Source organism: Elaeis guineensis, chromosome 6, assembly GCF_000442705.2.
Source record: "Elaeis guineensis isolate ETL-2024a chromosome 6, EG11, whole genome shotgun sequence".
NCBI lineage: Eukaryota > Viridiplantae > Streptophyta > Magnoliopsida > Arecales > Arecaceae > Elaeis > Elaeis guineensis.
The window spans coordinates 9,263,796-9,288,039 of record NC_025998.2 but is presented as its reverse complement, the minus strand read 5'-3'; the positions used below and the strand labels follow the sequence as shown (position 1 = coordinate 9,288,039).

The 24,244-nt window shown below is 36.6% G+C and overlaps 1 protein-coding gene across 8 annotated transcripts; it reads left to right on the top strand.

The window, feature by feature from the left end:
• The first annotated feature begins 1,129 nt into the window (after nt 1-1,129).
• Nucleotides 1,130-14,157, top strand: LOC105047328 (uncharacterized). Of its 8 annotated transcripts, none has more exons than XM_010926213.4 (13): nt 1,133-1,710; nt 1,858-2,021; nt 3,426-3,503; nt 4,471-4,550; nt 6,238-6,322; nt 8,796-9,215; nt 10,787-10,894; nt 10,982-11,049; nt 11,209-11,296; nt 11,392-11,463; nt 11,576-11,626; nt 11,719-11,809; nt 13,544-14,157. In XM_010926213.4, exons 1-12 carry the CDS (start codon nt 1,263-1,265, stop codon nt 11,797-11,799), a joined length of 1,743 nt encoding a protein of 580 aa, XP_010924515.2. In that variant the 5' UTR covers nt 1,133-1,262; the 3' UTR covers nt 11,800-11,809; nt 13,544-14,157. The 8 variants fall into 8 exon arrangements, 4 of the variants coding, with proteins under 4 accessions (XP_010924515.2, XP_073115172.1, XP_073115173.1 ...); XM_073259071.1 differs by having other exon boundaries at nt 1,134-1,710; nt 11,573-11,626; nt 13,755-14,157; XM_073259072.1 differs by lacking the exon at nt 13,544-14,157 and adding an exon at nt 13,136-13,332 and having other exon boundaries at nt 1,134-1,710; nt 11,573-11,626.
• Nucleotides 14,158-24,244: the final 10,087 nt, after the last annotated feature.

Genomic DNA, 24,244 nt, shown 5'->3' with positions numbered 1-24,244 from the left:
TATCTATTTTAAAAAGTATGAGAATATGAATAAGTTGATCAATAGAAGTACCAACTTTTCTATAATATTTATCCTCAAAAGAATGGGCCCTTAACTTAATTCCCAATATTAACTAGCATCAGCACCCAACTAGTTGGGACTTGTTCTAACTTATCATAAGCCTTATTACAAATAACACCTTGTGTTGTTTAAGTATCACAAAAATGTTTACGTTATCCTAAATTTTAAATAGTCTCGGCAAATGCTGGAACTAGATCAAGCTTAACATAAATGTTATTACAACTAACACCCTATGTATCTCAGAGACCGTTTGGTTGGGATATATTAAATTATGGGATAATTTGATAATTTTTAAAAATTATTTATCTAAAAAAATGATTGTGGAAGAAAATAATTTTACTATGCTTGATTGATGGAAAAATTATTCTAGAAAATAATACTAAAAAAAGATTACTATATTTGGTTGGAGGTAAATCTATATAGAAATATTATCAAATTTATAAATATATCTTTCAACAAAAAATATTTTTTTTAATATGAGGATAGTATTATCATATCGAATTAATTTTTATATAATGATTATAATCATATAGCCTTTTATATAATATCATCTCTATTTTAATTTTTTTTATAAAATTTTTTTATTGAATGAATTTAGAAAGATATCAAATAAATTTAATAATTATATATGCAGATTTATTGAAGATATTTTTGTCAGATAAATTATTTAAGAATTTATCAAACATTAATATTTTTATAATATTTATTTTATTTTTTTTCTCTTAAAAATAATTACGAGGTTCATCAAATTTATTATTATTATTATTATTTATATTAAATATAATAATTTAATATAAAATTTATTTTTTCATTTCAAATTATCCTCAACTAAATGGATCCTTGAGTATTTCAAAAATATTCCAACTATTCATCCCGGCAGGCCCGCTCTTTATTCAGGCGAATAATTCGTGAATAAATTTGAGATTCATGAATCGATAATTGGATAATTCTTACTGAGAATAATTCAGAAAGAATAAGAAACGCTGCCAAACAGTAATTTTCTGAATTTCCCAATTATCGGAGTATATTATTACCGATTAATTCCCCGAGCCGTTAACCTCATCCATTCCCCCCAGTTGCGAAGCCGGGAACCATGTAACGTTCCTTTCACCAGTTTGATCCCCTCGTTCTCGGCCGCTCATTCCTCATCCTCATATGTTCGCGCTCTATGTGCTTGCTCCTTTGTTCCTGAGAACCGAGAGATGGCTCTGAGCGTTCTCTCTCCCTCCATCTCTCGCCTCTCTCACCATTCACCTCATAGCTTTCGAACCTCTTCGCAAAGCACCAGCTCTCTATTTCTTCTCCTAAGGCGATGGAACTCAAGTCTCTTCCCTACTCACAACCTCTGTTTCACTTCTTCTCCTTTCACCAATGGTTGTCACCCCATAAGCGCTTCTTCTGACCAGAGGGACAGTGTAAGCACCAAGATTTCCACTCCCACCTTCCTGGATGAGGAATTGCTCCGGCGGGTCTCTAGCGCCAGGGATGCCGACCAAGCCCTGGACATGATCGCAGAGGCACATCGGAGTGTTGGATATGGTACCGTGGAGATTGCCGATTGTCATTCGATCATCGCGGCTGCATTTGACCGAGGGAACACCGACTTGGCCCTCTCAATGTTTCATGCCATGCGTTCAGGCTTCAGTCAAGGTGGAATCTTTTTCCTTTTAAGTGTTTCAAGACCTGTTCAATTTATATATATAATTTGGTGAGAGAGCAAATGGAGATGAATATTTTTCCAGTAGTAAATTGTGCACATTATTTACTGAGGTTAGATGGGATTTGGGTTATGGACAGGTGTGAATGAAAATAATTCATCTATCGAGGGGTGGACTTGGGCCAGGCCAGATTTGCGCACATATGCATTGATGGTTCGGGGGCTTGCAGCATCATCACGAGTGTCGGATGCAATTAGGATGATTTCCTATGTTTCTCGGGCAGGAGTTTCTGCAGGGTGGGAGGTAATTGTGGCTTTCTGTGGTGCAGCTCCTTTTGTTGTGCTTGTTTTTTTTTGCATCCTCTTGTTGTACTTCAAAACCTCTCTAGCATGTAAATGTTACTCGATGAAATTAAAACTTCCAACAGTAAGCACATTGTGTCCTTTTATCTTACATTCATTAGTAGCTCATAGCAATCTCTATTTCTACCACTATGATATTATAATAGAAACAAATGTTCAAGGGGAGATGGGAGATCATGTGACGTCCCTAACATCTTGTCGCTTTTACAGAATTCCTGGTACATTCTATCTCTCTTAAATGTGACAATCTCTTAAGAAATCACCCTTTATACATTTATCTGGTGAAACTTTATAAAATTATTTCCTTGCTGACAAACTTTATTCCACCACAGTAAGCAACTCAGTGAACGCTCATCACCCTATGTAAACAGTCTTGTTAACATGGGTTTGCCTCTCCGCTTCCTTCTTTTGGAAACAAGATCGAGCAGTTTCTCTTATCAATGTCTGACAATTTTTATAAGATGTATTGATTTCATTTCAATCAACGCCACCATTTACTGTTCAATTGACTGGATGAGTTCTAACACTCAGGCATGTATTATTTGAGCTTTATCTTGTGGTTTGATGGCATGAAAATCACCCTTTTTTTAAAGGGAAACAGAAACCACAAACTAAAGTGAACACAACTCATTCATCTGAAAAAAAAAATCCAAAAAACAGCTAGGTGTACTTGGAAATATTTTCAACCAATTAATATCTAAATAGATGGACAGATCAGATTGTAAACCTTAGAGTTGAGTCCAAATTTCGGTGTCCATTGATTTGCCAATGTCAGCATAAAAAGAAAACTCAGATACGTGATACATCTATACCTGGATAGAAGTGATTACACCTACCAAGGGTTAAAATTTTGGTTTTAAAGCACTTTTTGACTCAACTTTAGGCCAAAGATTTTGAGCATTTGTTCTGTTTAAGACTAATTCAACCAAAATAGGTTGAACAAAAATAAACATAATATTATGTAAAAAATATTGAAAATGACCCATAAAAGTTATCAATACAAGGAACCTGGTGCATACGTGTTTGCATGAGAGGTTGGAAGTAAGAAATTTGAGCTACAGAAACTTGCTAACAGTTAAATTCAACCTAACTTCTCCCAAACAAAAAAAAAAAAAATCAACATATAACTTCTGGTTTATTAACATGCTATTGATCACTGATGCTGGCATAGCTGCACCTCTGTTGCTTCAAATCTGTTTACAGCTTGTTTGATGCATGAAACTTTTATATTCCATAGCTGTTTGTTACTTTGTGCAATTTTATCTTGTCAAGTCTTTTTTCTTTTAATATCTGGGAGAATTAACAAAAATCAGCAAGCATATGTCACTCATATGCCATCATTTAGGTTTCGTTCGGGATGATTGTGCGATGTCCAAACTGTATGGTAGCTATTGCAGTTGCCCAACCTCAAGATGGTGTTCAGGTATATTGGTAGCACGATCGTTCTAGTGATAGATGTTACAGATTCTGTACGTCATGTATTTTGCTAAATAGTGGACAATTATATTATAGTTGCTTGTGTGAATATAAATTGAAGCACATGTTTATTTAGTTGATAGAACAGAAAGATGAATACAGTTTATTTAGTTGATAGAACAGAAAGACAAATACAGTAACAAACTTAGAGCTTCACAATTACTCTTGTTATGTATTATTATTTTATTATTTATCTTCTTACCATAGCATCAGTATCCTACTTCTAAAGAGCATAATTGCACCACAACTTGTACTGTATTATTATCTGAATGATAGGTGGGCATACTGCGAGGTTTGTAACCCTGGTACATATGTAGTAACATGGGGGGCTTTATGACCTCTCCTTCATGAGTACCTTTTGAAACTGCATGGTGACTATGAATTTCCAGACAATTATAGTTGTACATTATTTCACCCATATGCATAGTTGACAGTGACTTTATTTGTGCCTTCTATGTGAGATTTGGAATGCTTTTGCAATTTCCAAACCAAAAGCATTAAATAACCTAAGCATGTGGTTTAGCCTAAATATATTCATGCATTTGACTAAAGAAAAGCATGTTAATAGCAATTGGAATATCGGATGCTTTCTTTACTTTTTCTGGTTGTGATGTGGTATGAGTTGTTTCAGAGATGAACCATCATTTTTACTGTCTATTTTTTGTAGAGTAATAATTCAACTTATTAAGTTATTATCACCATATCTTGGTTTCCAATTTGTAGACCGGTTGACCTTTTAACTAGTTTATAGAATTAAGTCCAGCAGTCCAGCTCTTTATGGTAAGATGTGAAAATGTAATATGATACGGATATTTTGGATTTAGAGTTTGTGGAGATGTTCTTCTATTTCTAGTTAGGTGAGGACATGGAATCTCTTTGCCTTCCTTTTAATTGTTTATATGGCTTTCCTTTAGGTTGTGTCTTGTTCAAAGTGTCGCTATCAATATGAGCTTGTATCAGGAGACATAGTTAGCATTGATTCGGAAGAAGTCAGGTCAGTAAATACATGATTATTGTTCCTTATCTCATTGCAGGATTTCTTTTTGAAACAATTCATCCACCTTTTTTTAATGTTTTATTGAAAATCCAGAATTTTCTTTGTCTTCATATTTCCTGCCTAAGACCTTATCAAACGTAATGAGAATGCCAGTGGTTTAATATATTGATGTTACTTTAATATAGGTTGCTCATTTGTTAGGATACTAATACATAAAGAAGCCTAGGAAGAGTTTAAACATTTTTATGAAATAGCCGGATAGCTCTTTTGGCCTTGTTTGCATGTTTCTGAATTCTGAGACCAATATCGGTTTTATAGTCACCCAATCACATACAGCATATGTTATGATTGAACCACATGTTGGGTGGTGTAAATATTAGAGTATGACATGTGCAGTGCACATGATAAGAGGCACAAGAATAAATATTGCGGAGAGCCGTGGAAACATCAAAACTTGGAGAGCTGCGTGAGCACTCTCTGTATGTTTGGATGACTGAAATAATCTGTAATGCATGTGTTTAAGTATCTGGAATAACCTTGTGGAAGCAGGTTGTATATGAACACAATGAAAAGGGTATTTTGGTTTTTCCCAGCATATGTGCAAACTTCTACATACTCCGTATACAATCGTGCATACACATATATGTGCATACATATTGAAGCATACTTGCATATACCCATGCATGTAAGCATGCATGTATGTTTTCATACACGCACAAATATATGTGTATGCACATGTTGAGGCTGAGATACATTTCGTTGACTCATTCTTTAATAGCTTAAGCTTTTGGGCTAAACATGCTATAAGGCTAGAGGTCAGGGTTCAAATCCTCCTCCAAGTTAATTTTCCTTGGATCCACCTATTTGTCATCTTGACTCTTGAGTTGTTTCTTGTCCTAACTTACTGTTGCTTTGAGTCATTCTTGACCTGTTTTTGCCTTCATGTGCATGGTAAGGCTTGTTACATTGTTGATCCATTCCCTAACAGCTTAAACCTGTGAAGTCCAGTAACTAGCCAACAATAAAATCTATGAGCATGCAGTACATTATATTATACTATACTGTAGTATAATATACATCACAAACATAATATGGTCTAAGATTAATACACCGAGGTTGGAAATGATGCCATAAATTCTCTGCATATGGATGGTCATAATTGGTGAAAGCTTTTTCAGCTTTTGATTTAAAAAGAAGGAAAAAGGCTGCTCACTCTTCAAAGAAGAAAAAGAATGAAAGAAATGGAAATTGGAAAAAAAGAAAGAAAGAAAGCTTAAGCTTGCCTTACAAATATGTAGTTTACAAACTGATGATAGATTAGTGGTCTCAATTATTTTGGAACATCTGTTAGTAGGCAGCTGGAAAAAGGTTCTTCGAGGCTGATGTCTTTGATTCATAATTTCTTGTCTTTCACTATTTTCTTTCCATATTCATTTCGCTCGCTCAAATACTTTCCATCTGCTCCTCCACAATACAAAGACTTCATGGTGCATTCTCAAAATAGATACTTCTCAGTGCTTGCATACTTTTCAATTTATTCATATCTATTTTCACAATTATGTTTTTTTGTTCATTATTAAGGGTGTGATATGCATGTATGCAAAAGGATACCATTTGGCTGCTATATTTGGTGTTGATTCTGTGATATTCGCTTTCTCTAAGGATCTACTCCTGCCGAACGCAGCATGGATATTTCATCTTGGGAAAAGGCTTTGAGGTTCCTACAAATAATGAAAGAAAGTATTCCTGCTGCTCTGCACTCCATTGTGGTACATTTTCTCTTGTGTTAATATGTCCTTGACAGTACATATTCTTCTGGCCATTTTAATTCTATATTGATCAAGATTAGTTTTCTTAAGCTAAGCCTTTTTTGTTTCTCTGCAGTCCTTGAAGGCCTAAAGGACATATTTGTGCATTTTTAACTCAGTACTACTTTGACAAATTGTTATTTATAAATCTTCTATCTGCATATTTTTTTCAGTAAAATATTCCTGGAAGCTTCTCAACATTGATTCCTAATGATATATAGAAATTTGCAAGAGAAAAGTTCTGACTGTGTTGGAGACAGCGGCAAGACCTGTGTCATGGTCCATCACATTTTTTTGGAAACTATCATACGTAGTTGAAACACCTGTCTTATAAAGTCACATCCTGTACAACAAACAGCTTCACATATATTAGTTTTTAAACCACGAATAAGCCTATAAGCTATAAATATCAACATAGGAACCAAAAAACTGAAACAACTAAGATAAACATGACTGACTTTAAGAAAGTCAAAATTTGTATCGTATAGATTAATCCCTATTTCTAAGATATGGATTAGAAGAAGAAATTAAAAGTCAAATTTGAATATGCGAATTTTATTAGTCTCAATTCTTAAATTTGAAGCATTAGCAAGGCATACCTGAAGGTTGGTTATGATGGGAAAAAAATTATTTGCTGTGCCTACTAAATGCTAAAGTTTGTTTAATGTCTGTAAACCCATCTTCCTACATTTGAAATGATATTATAAGGTGCTTTGCTTGGTAACTGCCATGTGTAATGGTGTTTTTCCATCAGATTGATATTTCATGCATCCCAAGGTAAGCTGGTTATTTTAAAGAAAACTAATTAAGAATTTCACTTGAGATACTCAAATTCTCAATCCAATAAAAATTGGGGTGCTCAATGATGAGTGTACCATGTGGAGTTTCAAAGGTTTTCCAAATCATACATGCAGTATGAGCAAAGTTAGAAATGAGTATATAGACATGACAAGTCTGTGGAGCACCATAGCAAAAATAGGGTTTAGAGTTTTGCAGACAGATCAGGTTTGGTGGAAACCCTATGCTGTGATTGGGATGCTTAACTCTAAAAATATTTGTGAAGCCAACACCAGATAGCTAAGGCTTGTTGGTTGCAGTCTGGATCTCTAACATGTGAGACTTATATTTCATATCAACAAGAATAAAGGAATCAAATTTTCATGAATCATGGCATGCGGACCTAGAAATGGCATGGTGTGTGCCATGTCGTGCCATGCCAATCTATGCTAGTTCTTGGCATGCATGGCAGGGTAGCATGTCAAGCATTGGCATGCGAGGATACCGTGCCTGTATGGTACTATTTAGTCATTGTCATGGTGCAAGATTAGCATGTCATGCTGTGCCAGCCAGCATCTAAATCAATGATAAGGATATAGACATTCTGATAAAACCACTCTATCACTATGACAACGTCAAGTGATTTAATTGCAAAGAACTTGACACTGCAAAAGTAGGTTGAGTTATGAAGAAACTTGCAATATGTTCATTGTTGTTCTGTGACTGCTCTATGCCCTTGACATCTTGGAATAATTGAAATGCAAGTCTCCAGCTGGTCTTTGTTAAACTATCTAAGTTTGCAATAATTTTAAAAGAGCATTTATTTAGCAATTATAGCCTTGTAGACTCAATGTGATTAGAACATATCATGATTTCAAGGCTTTACAAGAAGTCCATCAGATCAATTATTCTTCCACCAAATTTTGATTTTTTTTTCTCTTTTTATTTGGATATTTGGAGAATAACTGAATGGCAGTTTGAGGATTTTATTTTTTCAATGACAGGAAAAGGTGGTGCATCATGAAGTCTGACCAAGAATAAATACTACAACTGTAATAGGGAACTGCTAAGATTCATAATATATTGATATATATTTTCGTGACAAAAAATCTCAACAAAATCAGTTTATTCACATTTTTGACACAGACAGCTGCAGGCTGCAGCATTAATATTTCCATGGAGTCACTAACTCATACCACAGTTCTTAATTGGTGGTCTATCACATACAAATCTACACAATTTTTGGTATCTAGCAATAACCACATTAACCAATTTTAGCATCTGATTCCCAGACAAGAAGCATCTACATAATTCAACTTATGGTTTTTATGTATTTTACATAGCTCACATGTTTTTTTAACAATTCAATTAACAAATAGATATGCATTTCGCGCTAACTGTTTTGACAAAATGAAGCCTTGGAGTAGCCAGAGTTATTTGGTTACAAGTATGACGGATTTCAAGACTCTAATGATGACTGTTATTCTACAGTTACAACCTCCTAATTTGTCTATAAGCAAATTTGGAAAGAAAAGAAAAGCAGATGGAATACAAAAACAATTTTATCTTTCTAAATCAATGTTACCCTTCTATAACTATGAAGTTGATTTCCATTATTCATTTCATCACACATATTCATGTCTTTATTTTACCACAGGTTCGCACTCCTTCAGGAACAGCTCGTACACATAGATTTGCTACAAAGACAGTGGAGCTTCCTGCTCAAGAAGGAGAAAGAGTAACCATTTCACTAGCAGCTCCATCAAATGTTTATCAGGAAATGGGACCATTAAGGTTAAGTGCGAGATCTCCTGGGTTTGATCCAGGGGAACCCATGTGTCTCACAAACCACACTAGTGGACAGGTATCACAATTGCTCAGAGTTCCAGTTAAGAATGGTGGTTCATTTTTCCTCAACCCTTTTGTTCTGTTCCCTACTCTTGCTTTGCTGGCAACTGGAGATGCTGCCTCTATAATAATTGACCCCAGCCTTCCAAGACTTATTTCAGTAGCTGCTGTTGCATCATTGGCTGTGGGAACTACAATGAACCATGTATTTCTCCCAGAATTACGAAAGGTGATCTTTTCTCTTCCTCTCTCAAAATCTTTTGATATTAATTAAACCTCCTTGCTAATTTAGCTAATATTATGTCTATTTCTGAACTTGATAATTTCTGCTGTTTATTTTTCATAAATATGACTGTGCTTATTTAGTGGACTTTTTTTTTATTAACTATTTAATATTTTCTGCTTCAACTTTTCTTTCTATTGTATGTTCAATGTTGTACATGTCATATTAGCATGTTTATCCAGAATAGCTGAAACTTGAGGAGTAGATTTAAACTGTTTTAATCTGGTTTTTACTTAATACAAGACATGTATTTAACAGGTTTTTAAAATCATGTTCTCTCTTGCATAAAGTTTCCCTGGATAAAAATTTGACTCCAATTCATGAAAGGCAGATGTCAGACTGAGAGCCATTCATATAATTTTCCATCTCTCTTACTTCAGTGGACCATATCTTCATCCATAAAGTTGAACCCATGTGGACTGTGAGAGCTAGTTTGGCATAGTCACCATGTAAATATGCTTTACAAGGATTGGAGAGTTTATCGATTTTTTTTTTTTAAAAGAATATAATTTGGTTTGATTTTATCTTGAGTGACAGAACCAATAGAGATGCTTAAAACCATAAAGCTACAGCTGTTATTCTTCATAGCTGGGGTCTCCCCTATCCCTCGCTCTCTCTCTCTCTCTCTCTGCCCCAATAAAAGGGCGTGTTCCTTCTCATCATTTTCTTGAATCTCCTACCTAGCTAGCCTTTTCCTCCTCCCATGACCGTGCTCCTCAAATGTGAAAACTCAAAAAAAAAAGAAGAGGAAAAATAAGAGGTCCCCAGGTAGCCAGCCATGTAACTTGTGGATTCTTTAGACCCGCTAAATTTACAAAAAGTCTTTCTTGAGAAATATTTGGTTACTTTCTTCTTCGGTTATATAACATCTAGCTACCTTTTTTCGATGGCACATTCTAATTGGATCAACTATTTAAGTACTTCTTTCCAGTAAATGTCTAGATCAGCAGAATTAAAGAGCTGTGGATCTTGCACCTGATACTCTATACCCCAATGTTCTATCAATTAGTGTATCTAGTAGTCTTCAATATGAAGGACTAGTTCTGGTTGTGTATCCATCCAGCAGACAGCACTTTGCATGAAACTCTGACAGCTTTGTTCACCTTTCATAAATATGCTTTGAGCTTGCAAGTTATAGATTGTTTTTGTAATGAAACATACAGCAATCAAGCAATCAACACAATTATACCTCAATTTGAATCATAGAAAGGAGAAATTGTGCATATCATAGAATCATCTTGTTTCAGTATTTCAATTTGCAATGAAAAGCCTCCATATGAAATGTGTATGCAGACCAAGGTTTTACATATCAAACATAACAGTCTGCACTAATAGTCCCTACCAGTATGGTACAGGAACTTGATATGGCACCATACCAACACATAGGTGTGCTGGTTTAGCACCTTTACCATGTACCGGTGTGGTGCTATACCTTGCTGTGCCATAAACCCTGTACTGACACATGAAACCTTGATGCAGACCTTTTCTTATGCTTGGCCCCTTCATGGTTATTTCAGCTTCCTCAGAGGACAGTGGATGTTGTTGCTCTTAAGCAGCAGCTTTTGTCTCAATATGACCTGCTGCAGACTCGCATCCAGGACCTAAGGCAAGCTGCTGAAAAAGAGGTTTGTCTTTCCCAGATCTAATTCCCTAGTTAAGAATTCAGGTGTTCTTATAGAGTGTTGACTTGTCTGTGACATTTTCTCTCTAAGGTTTGGATGTTGGCTCGCATGTGTCAATTGGAGAACAAAATTGTAGCTGTAGGGGAGCCTTCTTACCGGTAACTTCACCTAGACATCTCTTGCAATAATATTTGAAATATTGTGGTTTTGAGATAAACCTGTTTATCTGTAATCAATTCATAACCATAAGAGAAAACAATAAACTCTGGTAGTCTTTTGTTCAAAGTCTCCTTGTGTTAAAACACATATTTTTCTAGTGCTCGACGAGGTAAAGTCAAAAGGGTGCGTGAAAGTTTGGAAAACTCGCTCTTGGCAAGGATTGAGCTAATTGATAGCTATGCAAAAGTAGGTTCTCACCAAGAGTATTGCACTTTCCACTTCAATGTGCAGTGTTTATCCATTTTGTATGATAATGGAAAATGATGATGCCTGCGTTCCAGATATCTTCAATGATTGAGATTGAAGTGGAAATGGACTCTGATGTTCTTGCTGCTGAGGCAGTGAGCAATGCAGTGAGTAGCTAATTGAATTGCTATTTGTCAGTCTGATCTCATGGATTTATTTGCAGTTTTCTTGTTGAAATATAACATAAGAAACTTGACCTATCGTTTGACCTTGCAGCAGAGCATTGCAGAACAGATACAACAAATCATGGAGATAGAAAATCTTGAAGAGGCAAGTGTTTATTATGCTCAAGTTGTGTCTTGAACTTTGAAATCAATCTTTTTTATTTATATTATTATTGATCTTTCCTTTGTTGTGCAAAGCGATGGCGCCTACAAGCAGAGGCAAATGACGAAGTTGAGAGGCTCCTCAATTCTCAGCCTGCATCCACTGAACATGTGTAGCCATATTGCGGTAATAGACCAATACTGCACTCCTCTCTCACATACATATTTTGCCAGGACAAGCTTTTCGTATTAAATTATTTTTCATTCTAAATGCTTAATAATTCTGTTGACCTATAGACTCCTTGTCTGTCAGTTCAGGTTCTTATTTTAATGATATAGAGTTGTCCAAAAAACTAAAAAATCGTTCCTGTAACACCTTATAGGCTTTCTTCTTGCTGTTATTTATAAAAGTTAAAGGTTTAAAGGCAATCTGACTTTCAGAAAAGAATGAATAATGGCAATTTATGACCAGGAAATAACTCTTAGTTTATGACAATCTATGACTGGAAAATTGCTCTCAGTCTATGACTGGAAGATAGCGTTTAGTTTATGACCATTTATGACTGGAAAATAGCTCTTAATGTATGACAATTTATGGCCGGAAAAGAGCTCTTAGTTTATGACTGGAAAAGAGCTCTTAGATCATTGCAATTATGACTGGAAAATAGCTTTTAGTCATGAGAACATGGTGAGTGAGAAGATAATGCTTAAAGGACCAAAGAGGAGTCATACCTCACGAATGGTATTAGTATTTGCATATGTAGAGACGGGCAGGAACAGAACGTCAAGGAGTTGTGAAACTTAAGTCTTAGCAACACAATTTGAGGTGGTTGTGAAGGAGAATGGCAAGGGATAAAAAGGATAATATGAGCTAAAGAACCAAGAGGAAGTAGATGTACAAGATAAGGAATATTAAAAGCAAGAAAATCAAGCTTGCAGGTCAATTTTGAAAGAAACATAGATGATGTTTTTTTTTGTTTTCCCAAAAAATAAACATGATTAAACACATGAAACTGAAAGGGAAGTAGGTATACTGACAATAACCTCTTTATTGAAAACTATTTCATAAATGGTAGGGCATAACCAAGTTAATAGGTTCATGTGATGCAATGGAGGAACCAGAAAAGGTACTCGGGAGTTGTGTGAATCCAATAATTTGTCTATAAGAGCCAGTTAACAAGCATAATGCTAGCAACAAGAGGATTTGTGTTGATGAAGTAAACAAGATGGCAAGAGGGCAACTCCCCTGAATGTAAATAGATCTAAAGTGAATCTAGAATATGATGTTTCATTCTTCCAGTCACCCGCTATTTTTCTGCATGCTGGATGGGAGGACAAGGGAGGTGAAGTAAGATTAAATGAGAAACAACAAAAGCATGAGAAAACAAATATAAGACTTTAACCTATATGAATATCACCAGTGCACCTAGCTAAAGAATTTAGTACAAATGCTTAACAAATTTAGTAATTTTCCAAGTGATGAAATTCAGGCATAAAATTTTATTATTCACAGGAAAACACACAACAACAAAGAGGAGCAGGGAGACATAACAAAACTTTATAACGATGGATCTAATTCTTGTCTGTGATATATGACATTCTAGTTTCTAATACTCAGGGCCTCAGGCCTATCATATCTACTGTTGCACTAGGTAACTTGGTCTATATTCTCTACGTATTGCGATTTTATGCTGTAGTATTTTATTGATATTTGGTGAATCTTATCCACTTTTATCTTCTCTACTAATTATTTCCCAACATTTCTTTAAAGAATGTTGGTGATTTTCAGTTATCTTTTAATTTATGACTCTCGCATTGATTAGTTCGTTTTGTAACTTTCAAAGGAAATTATATTTTTAACTCTCTAGTGTGCTGCATAAATTGTTTGTGACGGTGATTCTGTTCTCTAATTTTGTATCAGCTAATAAAAGCAGCATGACTCGCATCTGCCAGCAACCAATTGAAATCCTCCCGTATTTCTTTGTCCAGTGAAAGCCCTATAAGAGACCTGGATAATACTCCAAAAGCATTCTTCCACTAGCATCATTGAAATTTCTAAGCTTCCTGTTCATAGTTGTCTTCTCTTCCTAGTTACTTCATATATATGTTTTAAAAGATCTTGTCTCTTCTAGTCAACAGAACTGCCTCGACAATTATTTGATGACACTATGGTATGCAAGAAGAGGATCATGAGTAATCCTATAAGTGGGCTGCTCATCAAGTGCCTTCATGACTATATCATCTTGCTTGAGCAAGAAATGTAGGGACACCCAAGTGATTGTGCTCGAGTGAACCTATTTAAAGAAAAAAATATAATAACAAAAGCCACGGCACAGGACAGCTGCATTAGTCTTTGGCACTACAGGCTTTGCTGCAAACAAGACAAGAGCAATACTAATACTAGTTTTTTTCAGTGTGAAATGGATCAAGAAATTCATGTTATGTATGTTATCAAATATTTTTTCTTTTTTTTTTTTTTGTATCTAAATTATAATCCCCGTCTATCCTTATATAATTTTCATTTATCAGTCTTAATTTTGTGCATCCAGTTAAAGCTAGGTTGTGCTGGTCGACTCTTGAAATAGTAGGAAAGGAGAAAATTTTAGCAAGGTAGTTGAATCATGACTGCTGTTCAAAGTTGGTAGTTTTGCACTGAGCATACGTGCCTTATTTCACCTCAGTTCTATATCCAATAGTCTAGATAATCAGGCTAGAAAATGCTGGAGATGCTACCTCTCACTGTATGTTCTCTTGTTGGTTGATCTCCACACAAAATTAGCTCATCAAATCCAAACTGAAGCTTATGTAGGAATACCTTTCGGTATCCCATTGACGCCGGGCGAACTCATTTAAACTATGAAACTGAACAAATTGGAGTTCTGGTGAGTTTGGAGTTCTTTACTGTATTGATTTTTTTTTAATTTTTTTTATCTATTTAATGCAGATTTCAAGTTATTTATCAGAATAATGTAAAATAGAAAAACATCATTTTGAATGCTATTTTCTATGGATAAAATATCATTCCAAATAGCATTTATTTGGTCCAATCATCTAGTCAGGCCAGCCTATGTGGAAGCTTGAAAAAAAAAAATTCATGAAAACATCATTGTGAATGGCGTTTTTGAAAATGCCATTTTGAATGGTGCTTTTGAAAACGCCATTCAAAATAACATTTACATCGTTATATATATATATATATATATATATATATATATATATATATATATATATATATATATATATATATATATATAAAGCTGCTCCCCTTCTTCCCGTGTCGCTTCTTTCTTTTTTGATGATGCTAATCTCTTCCGATAAGCCGTCGCATCCTCTCCCTCCTCTGGTGGCCCTCTTTTCCATCTCTTTCCCTCTACCCGGTCGGCTGCTCGTCCGTCGCCCCCTCCCCTTCCCATCCGACGCCCCCCTCGCCCCCGTCTTTCTTCCTTCCGCCCAACGTCGGCCCTCTCTTCTCTCTTCCTCTGTCTGGTCAGGATGTTAAGGTGAAGGAAAGAAAAAAAACATATCAAGCACCGAAGGTTAAGGCGAAGAAAAAAAAAAAAAATCTTAGAAACGTCATTTGGAATGGCATTTTTAAAAATGCTATTTTAAAAGTGCCATTTGAAATGGCACTTTCAAAAGCATCATTTTGAATGGTACTTTCTAAAATGTCATTCTAAATGGTATTTTTAAATTTTTTTTTTTTTTTGATAGGATTCCACGTAGACTGAGAGGGTGATGATTGGTCCAAAGAAACGTCATTTGGAACAGTATTTTCTCAGAAAAATATCATTTCAAATAGTATTTTTTAATTTTTATATTAAATTTATATTAAATGAATAATTTTTTTTTAAAAAAAAAATTAAAACGATAAAGGACCCGGCAAGTTTGGTTACATGGAGGTTGGCAGCCAGCATTTTCATGTGTATGAATATATGCCAAAAGATGTCGTTCATTTCTGTAAAGAAAACTGTAAAAGGGAAGATAACTGCATCGGGATTCAAGTATACATGAAAATAATATATCAATAAACTCAGTATACATAATATCATTATATGATTATAAGAATTTAAATAAAGAGGCGTATTAGAAGTCTGTATGAGCAATTGCTGTTTGCTTTTGTCTTTGAGTCTCCCCTCTTTTTCTTTACTTTTCTGGTAATTTAGCATGAGAAACCCACATTGTTTTCATATTCACATAAACAGGTCATTTCGTTCAACATAAACGGCTTATTTGGAACTTTATTGAATAATTTTGCCCCAGGCTCTTGTGATTAGTATACAAATATTTTTATTTGCGCATTGACCTGTATCACCTTGGCTTACCAATATCCATGTTTAAACTATTGTAGTATGTACTAAATGGGTGCGTCCGTTCAAGCGTGGGGACGTGATGGTCTTGTAATTTCAAAATAAGGAAAGATGTGATCAATTATTATCCAAAAAATGGATTCCTTTTTTTTAAAAAAAAATCCTCTAGTTTCAATCTTTTGAAACTTAAGACGCTCTCGTATAACACTGTCCCAGCTATTTCGCCTTGGTTTTGTGGATCCTAGTCCTCTAACCCATCCAATTTGGATCCATTGTATATAAGTTATTAATATATTTTTTACAATTTGTCATGCACGGTCTATTTTTCTATTAAAGCTTCGGACCGATCAGAATGGTTTGAACAATTGCATGCAAAAGGAATATATAAACACTATATTTTGCTATGTCCAGCGATCAAGACACAAAGGTACTGAATCATTATAAAATAACTGGCTTATAATCGCATATGATGTACTGGATACAATTTTTTTTTAAATATTTTTTTATTTATCTATTTTATTATATATATTTTATATATATTTAAAAAAATATTTAAAATAATAAAAAAATCTACGTTTTGTGCATAATGTGGATTATAAGATATCTAAAGATGAAATTGGCATCGTTATTATCCGTCCGCATCTATTTTCGTATTCGAATCAATTTGGATATGAATAAAAATTTGCAGATCTGACTAATATCCGTATCCATATCTATCAAAGAAAAATGGATATGGATATCGAAAGACAATTATTTGATCTATATTTGAATATCCAAATCTACGTATAATCTTATATAATTTTATATAATATTTATTAATTTTATAAAAAATATAACCATATAAATATATTATTGACTTAATTTATCATCTATTTAGTAATATCTTTGATTCTTTAGCCATTAAATTTAATTATCTAAATTATATCCGTAATCATATCTATATTTTCAATATGCGAATTGTTTCCGTATCCATTTAAAACAAGTATAGATATAAATTTTTACATCCGAATAATATCCGTATCCGTATTTATATTCATCAAACAAAATAAATATAGATATGGATATACTTGTATCTAATTCGTATCCGATCCAGTTTCGGCCCTAAAGATATTGGACAAATTTTGTAAAAATCCGACAATCCTAATTCCATAAAATCCCTTCCCAAATTCATCATTTCTTATTATTTTTATCTTTAATCATTTTTAAACCATTCCATCTCTCCTTCTTCTTTTCTTTCGATCGTCTCTTTCTACACCTCCAACTCTCCCAACGATAGAGCTAACAATATTGTCCGTCAGCTACCACCGTTGTTAATGGCAGTAGCATCTTTGAGCTCAGGGTAGAGCAAATATATATTAATATATGTAACTTGATCACAAAAGTACCTCTAACGACCATATTTCCATTTCTTATGAGAGGAAGCAACGATAAGCAGCAGTCTTGTGAGATCTCGATCAAGAATCAGTTAGTGAGTGTACTTTCAATTGATGGCTTGCAAGAAATCTGAACTTTAGGAATCGAGAAAATATCTTTTTTTTTTTCTAGTATTGAAATTTTAGAGATCTAAACTTTAAAATTTTTATTTTTTTAAAAAAATAGATATCTAAATTTTAAAAATCTTTTTTTGTCATCTCTCCTACTCCTTCAATCCTCTTCTTCTACACCCCCTAACTCTCTCGATGGTAAAACTGATGATATTGCCTATTGGCCACTACCGTCACTAATGGTAGTAGCATTTTCAAGCTCGAGTTGAAGCGAGAATAAAGCAATATGTAGGACCTAATTATAAAGATAACTCCGACGATCACATTCTCATTTCTTGCAAACAGAGACAAGGATGGGAGGTCGCCTTATGGGATTTCGATCAGAATTGATTGGTGAGCATACCTTCAACTGATGGTTTGTGAGGGTTCTGAATTTTAGGAATGAAAGGAAAAATCTTTCCTTTTTTTTCGATGTTAGAATTTTGGGGGTGATCAGTAAAAGAAGGGGAGAGAGAGAAAAAAAATAGAAATTTGTAGAACTATGAAAGAGATAAAGAGCTATAATTATCTTCATAGTATCAAATTTATTATTCATGCATAAAATTCAATATTATTTAATAGATCATTTACTAAATGAAATACTATTTAATAGATTATTTACTATATATATTTCTAAAAGAAAGTATGTTCATATATCATATATAAATATGGTATTAATGTATTTACAAAAAAGAAAGTTTTCTCATGGACATGTGGCAGATTGCAGTTTTGCTAGTGCAAATATCTTTATTTTAATATATATATATATATATATATATATATATATATATATATATATATGTATGTATGTATATATGTATGTATGTATGTATGTGTGTGTATATATATGTGTCCACACACACACATATATATATATATATATATATTGTTGCTGTCAATCTCCTCATCGTCTGTTCGTCGGGAACGAGCACCTGCAAAATGAAGTCCGTACTGATCGGAGTTGTCTCCAGCGGAGACCCTCCGATGCTTAAGTCAGAGGAGACTGGGCAATAGTAGAATGAGAACGGAGACAGAGCTCAGCATATCAAAATTAGCTTACCGAAACTTGTTGCCTTATCCCCTTTTTATAGAGTAGATCATCGTAACTGTCGGATATGGTCCCACATTTAGCAGTGTAGAATCACAGGACGGTAATCTCGTAGTGGGTTATTAATCTCCATAGATTACACCGCGATATCAGTGGAGTAACCGTCTGTGACGGTTATGATATATTTGAATGAGTCGCCGACTATGCGTCGGGAGTCGGTTAGTAACTCTGAAATACCAACGGTTGAAATAGTTTGTTGTCTGTAGAGTCTGAACATCGACCGTCTATCGATCTTGATTCGGTGAGGGGTGTTCGGTTGGTCGGTCGAGAGTAGCGTCGGTCTGCTTAGCTGACATGTAGTCGGTAATTGCTTTCAGGATTGTCTGTTCGTTTGATGGGTCAGAGTTGGACGTCAGTTGGTGTGTGTTGGAGGTTGGTCAGTTTATGGAGGTCGGTTGGTTTACTTCAACAGTTGCCCCCCACTCTCGAGTCCAATGGTGAATCATCACGTGTGTCGTCAAGTGGTTAATCATCTTGGGCGGAAGGAGTTATTGTCTGTCATGTCGAATTTTGGCTCTGACATCACTTTCATTGGAATATGGCCGAACAGTCATTTTGTCGCTTTCGAGCCATCGTATCGACAGGAGGATCTTATGTCAGGCATCGTATTGAAAATATGAACTGACGTCGCGAGATTTAATTCTGGCATGTAGATTTTTGCCATGTGTCGGGATGCCATTGGGTCGAAGACGTTCATGCGGATAGGGATGACATGGTTCAATCTGGGGCAGGTGCGTCGAACCATCGATCGATGATGGATCCAGATGCTACCACATATCGTCATCCAGCATGTTTTCGATCTGACCGCTTTCATCTGGGCCGTCGGGCATTCCTATATAAAGGAATCGCTGTCAGCCAGGTACTCATCCCTCATTTCATCCTTTCTGATGGGAGAGCTTTATCAGAGAGCCGCTCTCGAGTAAAAACTGTTCCTTGTCATTTTTCAGAGCCTCCCAAATGGTTTTGATAGGTGAAGTTCTTGCAAGGGGTGGTTGGTTGGAGATTCCGACCGACGGCTCCCTGTTGGACCTGAAGGTTTTTTTGTTATGTGGTCCGATTATAAGTTGGTTTTGGAAGCGAAATTGTGCTTCGAGCCGACGTCAGCTTTTCACCCCTGGTGTCGATGGTGGGGTCGACGATCCGTTACCGTGTATTCCGCATCTCCGTCTCAGCTGCATGATCAAAGTCATTTTCGTTGGCAGATGAAAATCTGAAGCTCGCCTCTAGCTCCGGTTGCTGGTCGGGCTTCAGCAAGGAGGGTGCAGTCGTTGATCGTATTTTTCATGTAGAAGTGGATCAGACTGTTGACGTGGTTGGTCGGACAGTATGATCGACCAACCATCTTTGCAGTCTGATCCGATTCGTACCATTTTCGAGCTGGAAGGTAAAGTTTATTGGAGAAGCCGATTCAAAGTAGGTTCGTCGATTCTTCAGCGAAACAAAAGGCGGCGATGAAGATTAGTCGGTATTTTTTTTTGTAAAAAAAGATGTAATCGGACTTCGATCTAATTTTGTACTTTCTTTTCTGATAATGAATGAAAATATTTTCTTTTAAGATAGAATTTTTGTTTGCTGAAATGTCTGTGATGTCCGTCCGTGAAATAATCTCTGAATGTAGATCATAGATCCGATCATTCTACAGATTGTAAGGTCTGCTAGTCGTGTAGTTTCCAATATATTTAGTTAGGATAACGATAGTAAGTCGTATATCCATTATTCGGACCTTGATCGGGTTTATACGTCATATTATTTGATAAACGATGGCAAACCGAATATCTCTCGACTGATCGTGACTATATTGGTATAATTTCAATCCGACCTTAGTCATTTTGGTATTTTGCCTTTCTTAGTTGATACCAAGTCGGTAAATTAGCTAGCCATTTGAACGGAAAGTTGACTATGGGGGCGGCATGGCTTTTATGGAGGAAATCTGCGTGGCTGGCGCTAGCCTCCCGTTGAAGTAGATAGGTCGGTTCTGTAGGGGAGTCGAGATGCAGTCGGTGGTTAGGTTGAAGGTTTTTGACTTCTTTGGAAAGTCAGACCCCAAGCCATGACATCGATGATCCGACTTCTACAACGAGGACTGACATTTAATTAGAAGTCTGGTTTACGATTTTGAAACAGAACTATATTTCCAAGTGCATACAAGGATTACTGATAGTACCACTTTAGATTGTCGGTATTTCATGTTCGGAGAATAGCCGAACCTTCTAAGGTTTCGAGTCGATAGGCACCCGGTCTGTTTGTCTCTGATATCCTGTAGGGTCCTTTTTAGTTCGGAGATAGCTTTTTTTGATCTAGAGGTTTTGAAATTTTTGCTTTTCTTAGAACTAAGTCTCCTAGTTGGAAAACTTTTGGCTTGACTTTGGTGTTATAGTACCGAGCTATCTTCTGTCGGTACGTGGCCATGCGAAGTTGAGCTTCGTGTCAAAGTTCTGGTAGGAGATCTAAGTCGGCTCTCTGACACTCGAAGTTGTTCGATTCATTGTATTGCTCAACTCTTGTCAATGACAACCTGATCTCGAGTGGGATCATCGCCTCCATCCCATAGGCTAAGTTGAAAGGAGACTCTTCAGTCGGTATACGGAGAGTTGTCCGATACGCCCATAAGACTGGATATAACTCTTCGATCCAAAGACCTTTACCTCATTCAGTCAGGTCTTTAACTCATGCAAGATTGTTCGGTTGGTTACCTCAACCTCTCCGTTTGATTGCGAGTGTCCGACTGATGTAAGCTTATGTATAACATGGAACTTCGTACAAAATTCTCTGAAGTCCTGATTATCGAATTATCGTCCGTTGTCGGTTATGATGGTATGCGGCAGTCCGAATCTGTAGATAATAGATTTCTAGATGAAATTTTTTATTTTACGTTCGGTGATTTGGGCCAAGGGTTCGGCTTCTACCCACTTGGTGAAATAGTCGATTGTGATCACTATGAATTTTTTTTGACCAGACGTCGGGGGAAAAGGATCAAGTATATCGATTTTTCACTGAGCGAAAGGCCAGGGTGCGACAATAGACGTTAGCCGACTGGCAGGTTGATGCTATATGTTGGCATACTTCTGGCATGGTTTGCACCTCCAGACCAAGTCAGCAGTATCCTTTTTCATAGTGGGCCAATAGTAATCTTATCATAAAATTTTGTAGGCTAGGGACTTCCCCCCCAAGTGGCTTCTACAAATTCTTTCATGTATTTTTCTAAGTGCATAGTCGGCATCGATCGGTCCTAGGCACTTCAGTAAGGGAGGGGAGAATGTCTTTTTGTAGAGAGGACCATCCATTATCACATATTGGGAAGCTGCCCATCGGGTTTGTTTTGCTTCCGCAGGATCTTCAGGGAGGACTCAGTCGGACAGATATCGGGTGATCGGATCCATCCAACTAGGTTCGACTGATAGCTGCAATACTTTTTCATTTTTGTCGATGCTCGATTGCTCAAGACACTCCATGAATGTTCGGCTCAGCGAACTATAAGCAGTCGTTGTCAATCTGAAAAGTGCGTCGGCTCGAGCATTCTCGGTCCTAGATATGTGAAAGATCTCGAAGTATCTTAAATTCGTCACGAGATCTTTCACCTTTTGAAGGTATATTGCCATGATCGGGTCTCGAGCTTCGAATTTGTCTTTGACTTATCCCACGATCAATTGAGAGTCGATGAAGACTTTTAGACTGTCAATCTCGAACTCCTTAGCTATTTTCAAACCGACTAAGAGAGCTTCATATTCGGCTTGGTTATTTGAAGCTTTGAAGTCGAACCAAAGGGCATACTCGGTGACTACCCTTTCTGAGTTGGTAAGAATAAGGGCAGCTCCACTGCCTTAAGCATTCGATGCCCATCGATATGCAGCACCCAGGTCGACCTTAGGTCGGGCTCGGGGGTTGCAGCCTCCTTCGTAGTTGCATCTTCCGACTTATTGTCGGCTATTGTGCATTCTGTGATGAAGTCGGTTAGAACTTGTGCCTTCATGGATGGCCGTGGTCGGTATTGTATGTCGAATTCACCTAACTTCACTGTCCACTTCGCCATTCATCCCGATGTATCAAGACAGTGCAGGATCGCTTTTAATGGTTGATCAGTAAGGACCACAATAGAGTGTGCTTGAAAGTAAGGGCGAAGCTTTTGTGTCAATATGATCAGAGCGTAGATCATTTTTTTCGCTCTTGAATATCAGACTTCGACGTTGTGGAGTACTTTGCTGGTGTAGTAGACGGGTCGGTGAATTTGATTTTCGTCTTTCCGAATGAGTACCAAGCTAACCGCCTCTGTCGATGTTGCCAAGTAGAGATATATTATTTCTCCGACTTTTGGTTTTATGAGTAAAGATGGAGAAGCCAGGTACTTCTTCAGATCTTCAAAGGCATGTCGGCATTCATCTGACTAGAAGAAGTCCTTTGTTTGCCTCAAAGTCCTGAAGAATGGTAGACACCTCTCAGCCAACCTAGAGATAAATCGACTGAGTGCGGCGATTCTGTCATTCAGTTGTTGTACCTCCTTCTTCATGTTTGGATGCTTCATATCGATGATAGTTTTTATTTTCTCGGAGTTAGCTTCGATCCCTTGTTGCGAAACAAAGAATCCAAAAAATTTCTCCGAGGTCACTTCGAATGCACATTTGGTCAGATTTAACCTCATTTGGTGTCGTCGGAGCATGTTGAAAGCTTCTTCCAAATCTCGAATATGGTTCAAAGTCTGGGTGCTTTTCACCAGCATGTCGTCCACATACACTTCTATATTTCGTCCGATCTGTACTTTGAAGATTTTGTTGACGAGTCATTGATAGGTAGCTCCAGCATTTTTCAGACCGAAATGCATTACTTTGTAGCAGATAAGCCTTTGGCGGTCATGAAATCCATGTGTTCCTCATCCTCTAGTGCCATGCGGATTTGATTATATCCAGCAAAGGCATCCATGAAGCTCAGTAGTCAATGATCCAATGTCGCATCTATCAGCTGGTCGATCTTTGACAATGGAAAGCTGTCTTTTGGACAAGCTCGATTCAGATCAGTGTAGTCGATGCAGATCTTCTATTTCTCGTTGGCCTTTTTCACCATGACTACATTGGCGAGCTAGTCTGGATATGTGGCTTCTCTGATGAAGCCCGCTGTGAGTAGTTTATCGACTTCCTCGTTGATGGCTTTCTGTCTTTCCACGATAAAGGACCGTTATTTCTATCTCACTGGCTTGACGTTTGGACTGATGTTGAGTCGATGAGTCATTATTTCCGGAGGAATGCCGGGCATGTCTATGGCTGACCAAGCAAAGATGTCGGCATTGGCTTTGAGCAATTTGATTAGTTGTTGTCACTCCGAGTCGAACAATTGTGACCCGATTCGGATCGTTTGCTCAGAATTTTCTGTTATCGGGATGGAAGTCAATTGTTCGGTTGGCTCACCCCTTCCTAGTTCTCCTTTTGATCTAATTTATCGACTGACAGGAAGTCCTCAGGTTTATCGTTCTGGGTGGAGATCGTGAAACAGCGTCAGGCAAGTTGTTGATCTCCGCACATTTCTCCAACGTCATTTTTGGTCGAAAATCAGACCAACAGGTAGTATGTCGAGACTATCGCTCTCAGAACATTTAGTCCGGATCTTTCGAGTATGGTGTTGTAGGCCGAGGATATTCGAATGATCGTAAAGGTTATAAAGATGGTGCTTTATTGTGGTTCAATCCACTGTGACCG

What these genes read in the sequence shown, in the direction of transcription:
- LOC105047328 (XM_073259071.1), top strand. Translation starts at nt 1,263, where the DNA reads ATGGCTCTGAGCGTTCTCTCTCCCTCCATCTCTCGCCTCTCTCACCAT. An exon ending in ATTGATTCGGAAGAAGTCAG is followed by an intron (nt 4,551 to 6,237) that starts GTCAGTAAATAC and finishes TGCCGAACGCAG; the next exon opens with CATGGATATTTCATCTTGGG. An exon ending in CTGCTCTGCACTCCATTGTG is followed by an intron (nt 6,323 to 8,795) that starts GTACATTTTCTC and finishes ATTTTACCACAG; the next exon opens with GTTCGCACTCCTTCAGGAAC.